The 13815-nt window shown below is 50.7% G+C and overlaps 1 protein-coding gene across 1 annotated transcript; it reads right to left on the bottom strand.

The window, feature by feature from the left end:
• Positions 1–2578: 2578 nt before the first annotated feature.
• On the bottom strand, positions 2579–12188 carry LOC104332246 (putative P2Y purinoceptor 10). Its single transcript, XM_075435136.1, has 2 exons — positions 11602–12188; positions 2579–5699 (listed from the first exon to the last, which is right to left on the bottom strand). Exon 2 carries the CDS (start codon positions 5647–5649, stop codon positions 4675–4677), a length of 975 nt encoding a protein of 324 aa, XP_075291251.1. The 5' UTR covers positions 5650–5699; positions 11602–12188; the 3' UTR covers positions 2579–4674.
• Between the last annotated feature and the right edge of the window lie 1627 nt (positions 12189–13815).

Here is a 13815-nt window from a genome sequence, read left to right as displayed (position 1 = left end):
GGCTGGCGCTGCGCCCCGTCCCTCTCCAGAGGTTAAAGGCTTATCCCAAAGTGAAGCGGCTGTTCCATCAGGATATCCTGCCTAGGACATCCTACTACACATCCAGCGCCGTATCCAGCCATCTCCGAGCCCTATTTTTAGGTACATGTTTGGAGCTGGGCTGCTGGGGAAGGAGAGGTCAGAGGATGTCAGACCATAGCGAGGGTCAGATTCCCACCTCGGGGCTCGTAACCACGCCAGGTCCTTCCTCCGCTCATGTCTTTCTGAAGCACTTTCGCAGGAGATCGCAACCTTCCTGGTGGTGAAAAGCTGATGGGTTGGCAAGCCTCAAGCCTCGGCCTTCAGCATATTCTAATTGACCCCTCCATTCTCCTTTCAACTGCATGCATATTTTTGTTTAGCAGTTCTGTTCTTCTGGCTCATTACCAATGCTAACCATGCGTTTTACGCTCTGCAATGTCGTACGTTCAAAGGCAGAAGACACAAAGGGATTTTTAAATAACTGTGAGACTTTATCTAAGGCCTCCAGATAAAGGTCGTCTTCGCCTTGAGCCTGGTATCCTGTGGGCAGAAGGCCAAATGCATGCCATCACCGTCGCTTTCAGTGCTCAGCATTTAGAAATATCAGACAGGATGCACCTGAAGGATGTATGAAACACAGTGGGCCATTCAGCAGGAGGAGGGTCTTACTCACACAAAGCAGCTCGCCCTTGTGCAGAGACTTGCTACGGCTTGGCCGGAGCCGTCAGCACGTGGCCCGTGGGGCTGGGTGAGTCTCCGGTGGTCTCTACAGTGGCAGCTTTTTTAAGAAGCTTTGATTAATTTTTTTTGCAGCAAATAATTGTCAGTCGCTCCCTACTTTTTCGGGCTAAGCCATTGTGTAATCTACAGACTCCGCATTTTTGGTCAAAATGCACCAACCATAGCCCCAAAATCTGTTAAATGCAATGAAGGGTTTTCATAGTTTTTTAGCTGGCTCCCAGAGCTGTTACTCTGCATTTACAGCGCATTTTATTTTTTCTCTGTGCAGAGAGCTCATAATTTCATTTAAGGAAAGAAAATGAAGCCAAGGTACTCGTGAGGACCTGCAGCTCAGAACCTGAGGCTGCAGAAGGGCATTAAACCCCATGGGATTTCTTTCCAAATACGTTTGTTGAGCACAGGAGGGCCCTTTCCCAAGCAGGAGAGGAATCACCAGACCTCTGATACCAGTTAGGATGAGGTGGCCTTTTGCTGGCACTGCAAAGAAACGCATTTTCTTTTGCTAAGAGGTGAATGGTGCAGGTGCTAGAGAAAGAGAGTGTGTCATGCCGTGGTTTTGCCCGGGGCCGTGCCATCAGGGGACAGGAGCTGCCATCGGTGTGGGTGGCTTGGAGACCTCGCTGTTTCCGCCCTTCACGGTGAGGCTTGGCACAGGGCTGCTCCAGCACTGGGTGCCCGTGGGCCCCCTCCGATCCAGCCTTTGCAAACCCGCCTAGCTGTACCCAGCCTCTTGATTTGGCTAACTTTGGCCTTTCTGTGGCATCTCTCTTGAAAGGCTTCTTTCTGTGTCTCCCCAAGAAGGCTGAAGATGTCATCTTTTTGCAGCTGGTGAGTCTGGGCGGTGGGAGCAGCGCAAGAGATAATCCAGGAGTAACATCATGTAATTACATTTCCTCTTGTCAAAATAATAAATACATTTCATGGTCACAGGAAAGGGGGTGAATTACAGGAACGGGAGCTGGGCACATTGTGCCTTTGACAGCCAGCACCTGCAGCCCCAGGTCGTGTCTGGGATCCAGCACCTCCCAGCCACGAAGGCAGTTGAGATGCTGTTCTCCTCTGCAGTGATGTTGGATTTCTCTGGTCTTCTCCCGAGACACACTGCTGAGGTTCTGGAGGACTGGAACCGAAAGCTTTGAGTTTCACATACCGGTTTGTGGAGGCCAAGCTCATGGTCTTTGACTTTCTGCACGCTTTCAGAAAACTGCAAGTTTTCCTTGGTCTCTTTTTACTATGACTTATTGCTCTCTAGGCTAGCTCACCATCATGACCATCTTGGCTAACTTTCTGTCATGGTTTAAGCCTACCTGGCAGCTAAGCACCATGCAGCCAATTTAACTCTATCCTAGCCAAAACCAGTTCACTTTCCCACACACCAGAACAGACCATTAGACCAAGTTGTCTAACTTGCCCACCAAAATGAGTTGGCTTGGAAGGCTGCAAGCGTTGAGCGTGTGACTTCCTCTTAGGCTGGGGCTGTGGTATGTAAAAGGAGAGTTTTGGGGGGTCCAAGAGAGTTCAGAGGGCAGGAGGATGGGGGCTGAGGTGCTTGGGGATGCCAGCATGGTGATGGAGAATGTTGTCCCTCATGGTGCCACCGAATTCGTTGTTAAGGTTAGGGGTAGGAGAGCCACCATCGCTCTTTGGACATTCGGATGCTGGAGGAGGTTATTCCCCTGCCAGGTCTGCATTATAACTTTCAGTACCAATTTCTGCTTTACCAGTCTTGTTGTAAATGGCTTAAAAAAGCTCTCGCTACCTTCACTGGATGTAAGTGATAACTATGAAACTCAGCTTGCGTTTGCAAAAATGCCTTTATTTTTTAAGCATCAATTTTCAGAAGGAAAAATGTAGGACAAGCTACATAGTTACCGTAACAGTGCCTTCAACTTCTTTTCACCTGATAAACGGAGAATTCTACGAGAAAGAAATCACAGTAAACACCTCCCAGTCGCGTGCTAGCGGATCAAGGTCCGTAAAAATCCTCAGAACCAACCCTTGAAACTGAAAGCTCCTTCACTGGCAATATTACACAGTGTCTAGCTTATGGGAACTGCTAAACTGATGAAAATTGTTATGCATGTTTAGCTGCATACCTGAGCATCAACCTCTGCTCACATTTTTAAAGGGACTACTTGTGGTGTGTAAACTCGTACATATGTCATTGGCGTAAAGGACTGCCGGTTAAAGCAGAGAAAACTTTTCCATTGACTGCGGTGGGAGATGGGCCGTTTGCTTACGCTGCAGCTTTCTCACCAGAAAACTAGCAAAGCCGGCAGTAATGCTCCCTCTGTGAAAGTTGCTTCCTTCAGATAGGCATATTTTGGTATTTTCACGTATCTACACAGAAGATAAGGTTCATTGTACTATAGCCCGTAATAATCTTCTCACGAATGGGAGGAGAACTACATGAGCTTATTGTATTTAATCAGTACGTCTTCGCGGGCTTCTGGAGGAACTCCAGTGTAATGGCAATTTAAACCTGGCTGGTAGTTGGTTTTCCCCATTTTAGTGTGTGAGAGTCAAGTGGTAAACATAACATGCAGAAAATTTTTGGCTGGGTTAAAATGTAATTAAGTGGAACTGAGTAGTTAGATTTAAAATATACTTAGCAAGTATCTCTGGTATTCTATTTTTATGGCAACGTGTAAGATGCTGGCACTGGTGCTTACGGAGAGCTGTGCATGTTCCTTTTGAAGAAACACCGGTTTTCAAAGGCAATAAAATCAGTGCATGTGTTCAGCCAAAGCAATCCCCAGGTATCGTGAGGGTGCCCTTGAAGATACACAACACGGGTGAACTTGGCCAAAGAGCTGTCACTAATTTAAAATAAGGGGTAAGTGGCTTCCTTGTTGCTGTTTTTCGTATCTTCATAGCTGACAAAGTTATTAAAATGTAAACATTAAGATTATGAGAAAAGCTGGTCGGAAAAAAATCATGATGAGTAATTTACCGAAGAAATTAGCTTATGCTCTATTAGTGAAATCACCTTGGCAAGGACAACTCTTTTTTTTTAAAGAGTTCTGCCAGTTGATCCCATTGAGCAGAGATTTCACAGGGCGGATCCATCACAGGTACCTCTGGGACAAAAAAGCCACACACAGAAGAGAGTGAGGACCTGAATGGTACCACCAACAATGTCAAAATGTGAAATCCCCTGATGCTGAGCCCGGCAGCTCCCGGCACGCTCCCGGCGGTCCTGCCCCTCCGGGTCCGGAGGCAAAGGCCACGTTCTAATGCCCCCTTCACCCCCATGGGCTGCTTGGAGGGGATTAAAGTCCTGTAGAGTGAGGTGATGAGGAAATAATGAACGAGAGCAGGAGGAAGAGTGCGGGAAGAGCGAAGCAGAGGTAAGTATGGTGACCAGTGGGATGCACTCAAAGCCAGAGCTGCCGTGCTGAAGCAAGCTGCCAGCCTTCATCCGTCTGCAGCCCTGAGTGCAGAGACCAAAACTGTCATTTATTATTACCAGCCGTTTTCAGGTCCTTGGATGCATTGTGTGTGTTTAGCAGAGAAGACATTGCAGCAGACGTCAGTGTGTGGACGTGGGATCGTCTTTGGCTTGATCGTAGAGCCGTGGAGTTGGGAAAATGGAAGAAAAGCTCCTGGGACGTTTCCACCATTTCCTAGCAAAAGCTTTGTTACTCCCTCCTGTATATTTTCTAGTCCAGCAAAGTCAGGAATGGGTGGCACAGTGGTAGGCGTAGTCACGACAGTTGACTTGCTCATCAGCTCCCAACATATTGGTCTTGAACAGAGTTTTATCTTCTATGTATCGGAAGAATTCCACTGCCACAAAACTCCCCCAAATAAACTTCCAGGATCTTCCACAACGGAGTTGGTAATCGAATATCACAGAACAGTCACAGATTTCGTATGAAATATCTTCATTCTTCTAAGCTGGCTTTCTTGTCATTCCTTAATTGATGAGGCACTCTCTTTGCTCATGAGCCGACTCCTGATGACCATGCTGCTGTGCCTTGATATCTGGTCCTGAAACTCTGAAGTCATAAAGAAATACAGGATCGGATCCAAGCAGCAGTCCAGACTCGCCAGACTCAAGCAAAAGGGTTGGGTGTAGAGCGTGATGGCGCTCAGGAAGCAGTCTGTAATGACATTTTCTTTCACCAGCATGTAGAAAAAGAAGTTGATGTGATACGGTGCAAAACACACGCAGAACACAACGGCACACATGGAAACCATCCTTAAAGCCTTCCGCCTCTCGCAGCTGTTTTGCAGTGGTATCTGGAAGCCACGAAGAGAGTCTTTTGTTTTCCAAGTGCAGAATAAAATAATGACGAGCGGGCCAATGAACCCAAAGAGCTCCGCCGTGCCTGTCATCAGCACGGTGGCCACCTTGCTGTCGATCTGCCGGACTTGAAGGTCTGCAAAGCAGGTATTCGTGGTGTTGGTCAGGCCGTAGCTGCGCATGATGGGGAACGGCAAGCACGCTATCCCGACTACAAGCCACATCACGATGCTGATGGCTACGTCGTAGCGCCGCTTCCAGTCCTTGGCTTTGAACGGCTGGTACAGGAAGAAATACCTCTGGATGCTGATGCAGGTGAGGAAGCAAATGCTGGCGTACATGTTGAGGTACTTCAGGTAGAAGCATAGTAAGCAAAGGAATCTCCCAAAAGGCCACGTGGAGTTAATATAATAGTATATTCGCAGTGGCAGCGAGAGGACGTGAGCCAGGTCGGCCACGGCCAGGTTGATCATGAAGATGACAGCTTTGTTGTTCTTGCTGATGAAGCGGCACAGGACCCAGAGGGCAGCGCTGTTGGCCAGGAGGCCGGGGATGAAGATGAGGGTGTACGTGGTCGCGTACAGGCTGTTTTTGAACGTGATATTGTGACTGGAGCAGGTCTGGTTGCTTTGTGTCATGACTGGGCTGCTGGAAACCTCTGTTGTGGTATAGGATGGGTGGCTGATTCCTGTAGAGAACAAAAACAGAGGCTGTAAAGGCAAAGGCACTGCAAAAGTTGTCGATATTCACATTTGCATTTCCTATCTGACTATTCAGTACAAAGCAGAGGTTTAGAAATGTTTTCTGTATAAAACATCCTGCCATCTTCTTCAGAGCTGCGCTTTCAGAGGTCACCCACTGTCCCCACAGAGGTGAGGACCATTCCTGTTGTGTCAGTCCCCTTGCCAGGCTGCCCGATTGCCATGCTGCTCGTAGAGGAGCAGGAGAAGCTGCCTGTCCTTTTGGCAGTTCAAGGTCATCTGTGCTTTGGTCTCTGGCTAGCAGGGGAGGAATACGTGGAATAAAGGTGTGTTACAGCCCAGCTTCTGCACGTGAGCAGCCACATGGCCCAGCGATCAAAATGTGGGTGCCAACCTCTGAAGCATACCTGCATTAAGTTGTACGTTAGGTGTTGCGTGGGTGGCATGTCTCCTGACCCCCTGACCCCCTCGGTGGACCCGGTGGACCCACCTTCTCTCTCCTCATGGGGACAGACCATGACGAAAAGGGTAGCAGAGGGTGGGCTTGAGAAGTTTGGCTGTTGTAAACGCAGCCAGAGCTGCCATATATTTAAGCTAATGTAACCAGCAGAGACCTACTCGAATCAGCAGCTTCCATTTCTCATCACCCTAGTAGCCTCAGTTTAACACTTTTTTCCGTCAGATAACTTTATTTTTAGATGCTTCCAATTTCTGTCTCTCCTTTGATTCAGATGAGTTTGGACGGTGAAATGTCACATGTCGAACTGTTGGGCCATCCATTTTTGTCAGCGTTTGCGACTGGGACTTGTCTTCAGTAAGGCAACACAGGCAGGAGTTTGGTTTTATTGGGTGTTTCCCCACAGGGTTATAATTCTCATTGCAGTGGTTCCCTCCTGTGTCTAACACAACGGTTAAAACTATCAGCTTCCTATTTCATGTGGCACTGCAGACACTGATTCATTCCTTCTGACTCATTTCCTGCACCGCTGGCAAGGGGCATCTGCCAGAAAAAGTGTCTCTGTAGGTAGATATTAGTAACTCGTACCCTGTAACTAATGTTTTTTTCCTTTGTGTTGCAAAAAAAGAGTAGCATTTAGAGCTCTCAAGCGACAAAGAACAAAAATAGCTGTTTTTTCAGCTTGTTAATTGTTGCAGTACTTGGACTTGGCAGCTTGCACAGCCACTGCTCAAGGCTGCTGTGGAAGGCTTGTAACTTGGGCCCCAGAAATGCCCAGACGTGGCCAGGTCCCAGGATGGGACACGGGCCACCCTCGCTGCGGGTGCAGGGGCTCTGGCTGATGGTGATGGTGAGCAGGGCCACCTAACCGCCGCTCCTGTGGGCTCCCCAAGCAGAAGCTGCCGCCAGCTTCCTTGCTTTTATTTTTAAACTCATGTTTCATTTTCTCACGGTCTTCAAAAAGCAAGGTCTGCGTGTTTATCTCCTGCAGCACACTCAGCAACTGGGCTGCATCCAACCATCAAAGAAATGGTGTCATTGAGAAACCATCTATCTAATCCCCATCCTTCACTGGGATGGCACAAGCAGTGCCTTGGAGCACCCCTTCCCGGGTGGTTTTGTCCCCTTAGGGCAATCCCTCCAGTCTGCTGTTTGCTCCCAGTAACCCTCACCCCAAGCCAGCTCTGGGATGAGATGCTCTGCTCCGTGGTGGGGTGTCCCTAGCTGTCCCCATCCCAGGACACCACAGCCTTGCTCCTATCTCAAGGCTGTAATGTGCCCATGAGGATGGAGGAAGCTCAAAAGGTGGTGGAAATGAGGGGGAAAGATGCATCTGGCCCATGGCCTGATCGCCACCTATCTGAGAAGCAACGCTGGAGGCCTCCCGCTCTCCTTTCTGGTGCTCCTCAGGACACTGAGATGGGGAGCAGGCAGGGCGTGGAGCTAAGCACTGCGGTGCTCACTCAGGACGTTGCTTCTCAGAGTGGTAAATTTGGGTTACATCCCATTTCTTCAGAGTGCTGTGAGTTTCTGGCGCTCTGGAAGTCTGTGATCCCTTTCCATCTGGTTCACCTGCAGCTCTAGCTGGACGTGCTGTCTGCTGCCCTTGTCTCTAGTAAGAGCACTGCTCACTGCACCCAGTTTCTGTCCCATCGGGTGACCTCCCGCTTTGCCAAGAAGCCATTAACAAGCCACCTGCAAAGTTGCTAGCTGCCTGGTTTCCCTTGAATGTAAATGGTCGGCTGACTGGCCAGTGCTCCTCCAAAACACGGGTGCTAGATGGCCACTGAAACCATGGAGGGTTAGGTACGTTTGCAAAATGTTCTATTTTAGGGACGCGTTTATATGTAAATGCTGGCCAGTGGATGGGTGTTCTTCAGTTCAAATGAGTCATCGCAGTCAGTTTGCTTCCTGAGGTCCCCAGACACAGTTAGCCCCTGGTTACATTTCATGTGACAGCTAAGGACCAGACCGCACCGTCAGCAACGCGAATAATCAGGTTCAGGCTGCTGACTCAAACTGGCCTCTGCACGGAGCCGTTCAGGGTAAACCGACGCGTCCAGGACATGTCTGCTGCAACATGAGGGTGATGCTGAGCACTCCAGATACCACCAGATACCACCAGATACCAGAACTCAGCCTTCGCTTGCTGGGTGCAGCAGGCTGTGCCCAGGCACGCAGACGCGCACGGGGCTGGGCTGCGAGGGCTGCAGCGTGCCTGCGACCATGGCCGAGCCCGCAGCACGAAGAGGTTCCCCCTCGGCCTTCATCTTCATCTGCTAATTGTCCACAAGGTGTCAGAGTTAATCAAGATTTCATTTCTTTGCCCTCCTCTTTAAGGTATTTTTCTAAGCGGTGAGGGCTGTCTGAGCGGCGGGAGGCGGTGGGGTGACTCTGTTCTCATGAGTTTGTGTTGCTGTCTTCTTGGGTGATCCCACGTAGGAAAGCTCTTGTGTTGCTGAATAACTGATATTCGGGGGAGAAGTGCTCCCAGGAGTAGTCCTCGTATCGCGGGTATTTACAGGTAGAAGAGTCCTGAAAAGCTGCGCTTGATGGACGCCAGGGAGCTTCTTTCACCCTTGGGGCCAAGAAGTTACAAGCCCCAACCTGCAGAACTGCGAGTGATGTCCCATCCCCACCACCCCGAGCAAAAGCAACACCGGGCTTGGTGAACAGGAGACGTACGGCCCGTGGAGTCAGAAGAGGCCTCTCCTTCGTGTTCCGTCAGCTCCAGGTCAGGCCGTTTACAGTGAAGTGGACTGAGCAGGATGACCTGGCTGGCAGTGCAAAAGCATTAACGCAATTAAAATATACACGGGTGATGTCTGCCGGCTCATCAGAACGGGGCGCTTTCTGAGAATGAACAGCTGCATTAAGAATTCATAAAAATATAATGAGATTAAACCATCTCTTTACACAAAACGCACCCAGGCACACGCACAGGGGACTACAAAACCGTTGCGTTTCTGCCCTTCCTCCCGCTTCTCTGGTTCAGATTGAAGCTCCATCCCACACTGTGCCCTTATCTTCTCACCTGCGCGCAAAAGCAGACACGCAGAGAAACCACCGAGTGTCAGTCTGAAATTGGGTCTCCGAAGCTGCAAAGAAAGCAAAGCCTTTTGCTGCGCGGTGTGTGCGCTGCCGAGGTAGAGGGCTGAAAAGCTCCATCAGATTTTATCAGTGCTTATTTACGTGCTGCAGGGAGACAGCTCCCACAGCAACGTACTGTTTTCAGAATATGTAATTTCAAAAAAATACACTGTTACCTAACTACTGATTTTTACATTTTAATTAGAGTCTGTATTTCTTTTTTAAATTTTTATTCATTTTTAAAAAGGGTGGAAAGGAGGACCCTGGGAACGCCGACCTGTCAGCCCCACCTCTGTTCCTGGGAAGATCATGGAAGAGATCCTCGTAGAAGCTCTGCTAAGGCACGTGGAGGACAGGGAGGTGATTTGAGACAGCCAGCATGGCTTCACCAGCAGCAAGTCCTGCCTGACAGCCTTCTCTGATGGAGTGACTGCATCGGTGGACAAGGGGAGACCTACGGATGTCATCTATCTGGACTTCTGTAGGGCCTTTGACACAGTCCCCTGCACCATCCTTCTCTCTAAGTTGCGGAGACACAGATTTGATGGGTGGGCTGTTCGGTGGATAAGGAATTGGTGGCATGGTCGCATCCAGAGGGTAATGGTCAACGGCTCAGTGTCCAGATGGAGATCGGTGCCGAGTGGTGTCCCTCAGGGGTCTGTGCTGGGACCGGTGCTGTTCAATATCTTCCTCAGTGATGTAGACAGTGGGATCGAGCGCACCCTCAGCAAGTTTGCAGATGACACCAAGCTGTGTGGTGCAGTCGATACGCTGGAGGGGCGGGATGCCATCCAGAGGGACCTGGACAAGCTCAAGAAGTGCATCCATGTGACCCTGAGGAGGTTCAACAAGGCCAAGTGCAAGGTCCTGCACCTGGGTCGGGGCAACCCTGGTATCAGTGCAGGCTGGGGGATGAAGGGATTTGGGAGCAGCCCTGCCGAGGAGGACTTGGGAGTGCTGGTGGGTGAAAAGCTGGACATAGCCAGTTAATTGGTTTTATTAAAACACAAATGCCTCTATACCCTGCTCTCATTGCACGACTATGAATGTCTCACGCTACTGTACTCGCACGTCGGTATGAAACCTCTGCAGTCAGAAGTGGAAAGTTCTACAGTTAAGGGTACTTTTTCTGTTTTTCTTCCACAAAAAAGAGCGGGTCTGGGTTTTCTGGTCTGTTGTGATAGATGTTTTCGTTTTGCAACTAGTCTAATTCTCAGGCAGCAGATGAAGCAGGGCAGGCACACGCAGGGCGCCGGCAGCCTCGTCGGAGCGCTTGCTCCAGGCTGGGCAAGGGCTGTCCCGTGGACGGACTGGCATCAATCACAGATGCAATTCCCATGGCTGGTGATGTTTGCACCGGAGTCAAGGTCCCAGCACTTTCGCTTCACACCAGAAAACATGCCCTTGAACAAAAATCACACTCTTACTTCACACGTCCTACTGCTCCAGCCTGCTGCTGAGGTCCTCTCCTACATAAATCCGCGCAAGCCAGAGCTGCCATACTGACTCACCTTCGGTGCAGTTCCCTCTTGATTTACTTTAAGAAATTTTGAGATTTAGGGTCCACCCACTGTGAATCCTGTCTGCCATTGCCGAACGGCGTACGCGCTGTTTTGCTGGGCTCCCTGCAGAGCCGAGCTGCCGGTGCAAGCGAACGCAAAGTCTGCCTGTCTGCAAACCACCTTTTAAAAAGTACGGCTTAAAGGCTTCAGTCCATGAAGTTGAGGTTTAATCCAGACCAGTGACTGCAGTCTGAATTGTGAATTAAGACTGCCTCAGGATTCTCATTAGCAAAAACTAGTCCGAGCAATCTTGCTATTTTTGTCATATTGTGTCCTCCTGACTAATATTAATTTCCTACCGTTGCAATTCAGTCAAAGAGCATTGGATGGCACAAAGACAGGCAGCGCGTAGATTTTTTTTTAATGGCAATATAAATCGCCGTTAGAAAAGACAGGTTTGCAAGTTTCCCTTACTGCCAAGTATGATTTTAAAGTAAAAGAAATTCCCTGAGGAATCAGGCAAAAGAGGGAAATTGCACCTAGCAGTGACAGCGGAGAACATTTGGCGAGCTGCTGGCTGCCCACGCGGCAACGTTGTGCTTTCTCGAGCGGCAGCGATTTCATGCAGCCGCCGTTTCGACCCCTCCACGCGTTCATGCAGAGGATTGGCGCGCAGGGAGGGCTGCTGCTCTTTCAAGACTCAAAGCTCCACGAATCTCCTCCTGGCAAGAGCCAAACCCTGAGGAAAAGCCCGAGGAGTGCGGTGTTTTCCTAGGAAGCGGCAAAGGCTGCCGAACGTTGGTTCTAGATCGCCGAGAGCGAGCGTAAAAGCGGGCTTACCTTTGCCAGCAGAACCCCAGCTCAGCGCAGCCGTGCTGTCGGGAGGAAGTGGAGCGTCCCGGCTGCACCGCGCCGGCCGTGTTTACATGGGCGCAGCGACCTGAATGACATCACGGCGTGCCGCAAGGTGCTCTGCGCTGGGGCGGGCGCCGGGCTCGCAGACCCCCACCTGCTTCTGCGGGACCTGCTTGCTCGGCTCCCAGCCCTGCCGAGCTGCGTCCCAGCCACGTGTATGCTTGCCCCAAAATTGGGTTCGTGTGCCTTTGCCCTCGGTGTTTTCTCTCCCGCTGTGCCGCCGGGATGGCTCAGCACCCCTCAGGCTGCCACGTCGGAGAAGGTCCCAAGTGGAGCTGGGTGCTGCTCCGTGCAGGACACCCCTTCCCCCTCTCCCACTCTCCAAGCACAGCTCCGAGCTGGCCATGGGAACGCTCCCGAGGTTTCCGCTTGCTCCTGCCTGGGAAGTTCATCTCTGCGCTCGCCTCCCAGTCGAGGGGCTGTAGGCAGCCATTGCTGCGTGTGAGCCTCGGCTGGTGGCCCTGTATTTCACCTAGGGCTAAGTCCCCCTGCTGATGGAGTCCCAACTTCCCAATGGCTTTTTATAGCTCTCGTGTGAGCCTCGCTTGACATTTCTCTTGAGCTAAATAAGCCGGCAGCTCAGTTTACACTTGCGGGAGCTCGCTGCCAGCACTGTCAAACAGTGGCACTTCTGAAATGGTTTCAAGCAATGGGGTGAAACGCAGCCTCACCCTTAGCCTGGGGGTAAGCGCATTGCTCAGGCCAGGACGTTACCCACTCGGAGGATCGAAGCGTCTGGTTCTCAGAAAGCCGCCGGGAATCCTCCCTGCTTTTCCTCTGCAGGATCGGCCCCAGCCGTGCAGCACACGACCATCCCTGTAGCTCAGCTGTTGTTCAACTTTCTCCTCTGTCGTGGTTTAAGAGTGTGAAGCAGAACGTCACTGCAGCTGCTGCCTGCCTTGGGGACAGCGTAGATGTTGGTGTCAGACTGCTCAGAGACCTCAGAAACCCAAGGCTAACGGCCCTGGTTCAAAGGAGAATGCCCCGCAACGAGCACCCCCCAAGCGCAGTGCTGTGCTTTGCAGGCAGTCCCATGGCCATGAACTGTCAAAGGAGCTTGGTGGGAGTTGGCAGATCGTCAGCTGTTTATTTTAGAATTATTTATGTGGGCTTCATGAAAAGCAGCAGTGAGATTTTGGCCGATGTTGCCGTGTTTATCAGTCCATCCTGTTTCGCTGATTTTTTAAGTTGTTCGTCAGCAATGGGAACATATTTGCTGGAATCTTTCCAACCACAACGTTGTCTTTAACGTGAAATCACTGCGCAATACTCTGCGGCCCGGCAAGCTGAGCAGGCCCTCGTTTGGGAACGGCAGTTCAGAATCCGCTGGCTGATTGACCTGCCTAGAGTTTGTGTCGAGCAAACATGGCCAGCTCTTCCGCGGATGCTCTCGCGTCTGCATGTCCTTCCACCCGAAAGGCTTTCGCCCCTCACTCCGTTGTCTCCAACAGACGTGACCGATTTGAGCAAAAGCCGCGATCTTTGTCGAAAGGAGAGGTGAAGTTAGCCTGCACTTGTAGACGTCGGTGTGTGAAACACTGCAGTCACAGAAGGAAACTAGCACGATAAAAAAGGGCGCTTGTGAAATTACACCGCCTGCTGAAGAACGGGCCTGCTCCCAGAAGAGGTGAAGCTGCTGTCGCTGCTCTGTTCTCATGCACGCAAATCCTTCTGGCAGCCTGGCTTAGGGCAGATTGTTCTACGAGAAGAAGACAGAGATTTACATGCACAGGTCACAGAAAACCTGCAGAATAGTTCTTCCTGCTCGCATTTACCCAGCTGCAAAGCTGGGGTAACATTTTCCTGTCTGAACCCATCAGGCCTGTGCTGTCTGGACTTCTGTAGGACTCAGCTAGAAGGTTACAAACGCTCAAAAAACTGAAAAGCGAGCTGAGCCGTACCACGCTCGCTTGGCACTGGGAGAGGGCTGTGGAGGACTGGAGCCCTGCTTGCTGGCATGACGTGTCAGTTCTCCTGCAGGCCGGGAGTGGGGAAGTGGCTTTTGCTGCTGATAAACCCAGACTTACTCTAGGGATTTTGCAGACGGTGCTACTGGTTACAGACGTGCTTTCCCTGTAGATCTGTTTGCCCTGGTTATGTAGGTAAAACTTTGATTTGCATAGCATGCTTAAGACCGTT

This window comes from Opisthocomus hoazin, chromosome 14, assembly GCF_030867145.1.
Source record: "Opisthocomus hoazin isolate bOpiHoa1 chromosome 14, bOpiHoa1.hap1, whole genome shotgun sequence".
Lineage (NCBI taxonomy): Eukaryota > Metazoa > Chordata > Aves > Opisthocomiformes > Opisthocomidae > Opisthocomus > Opisthocomus hoazin.
The sequence above is the reverse complement of the archived record's forward strand: the minus strand, read 5'-3'. Positions and strand labels throughout refer to the sequence as shown.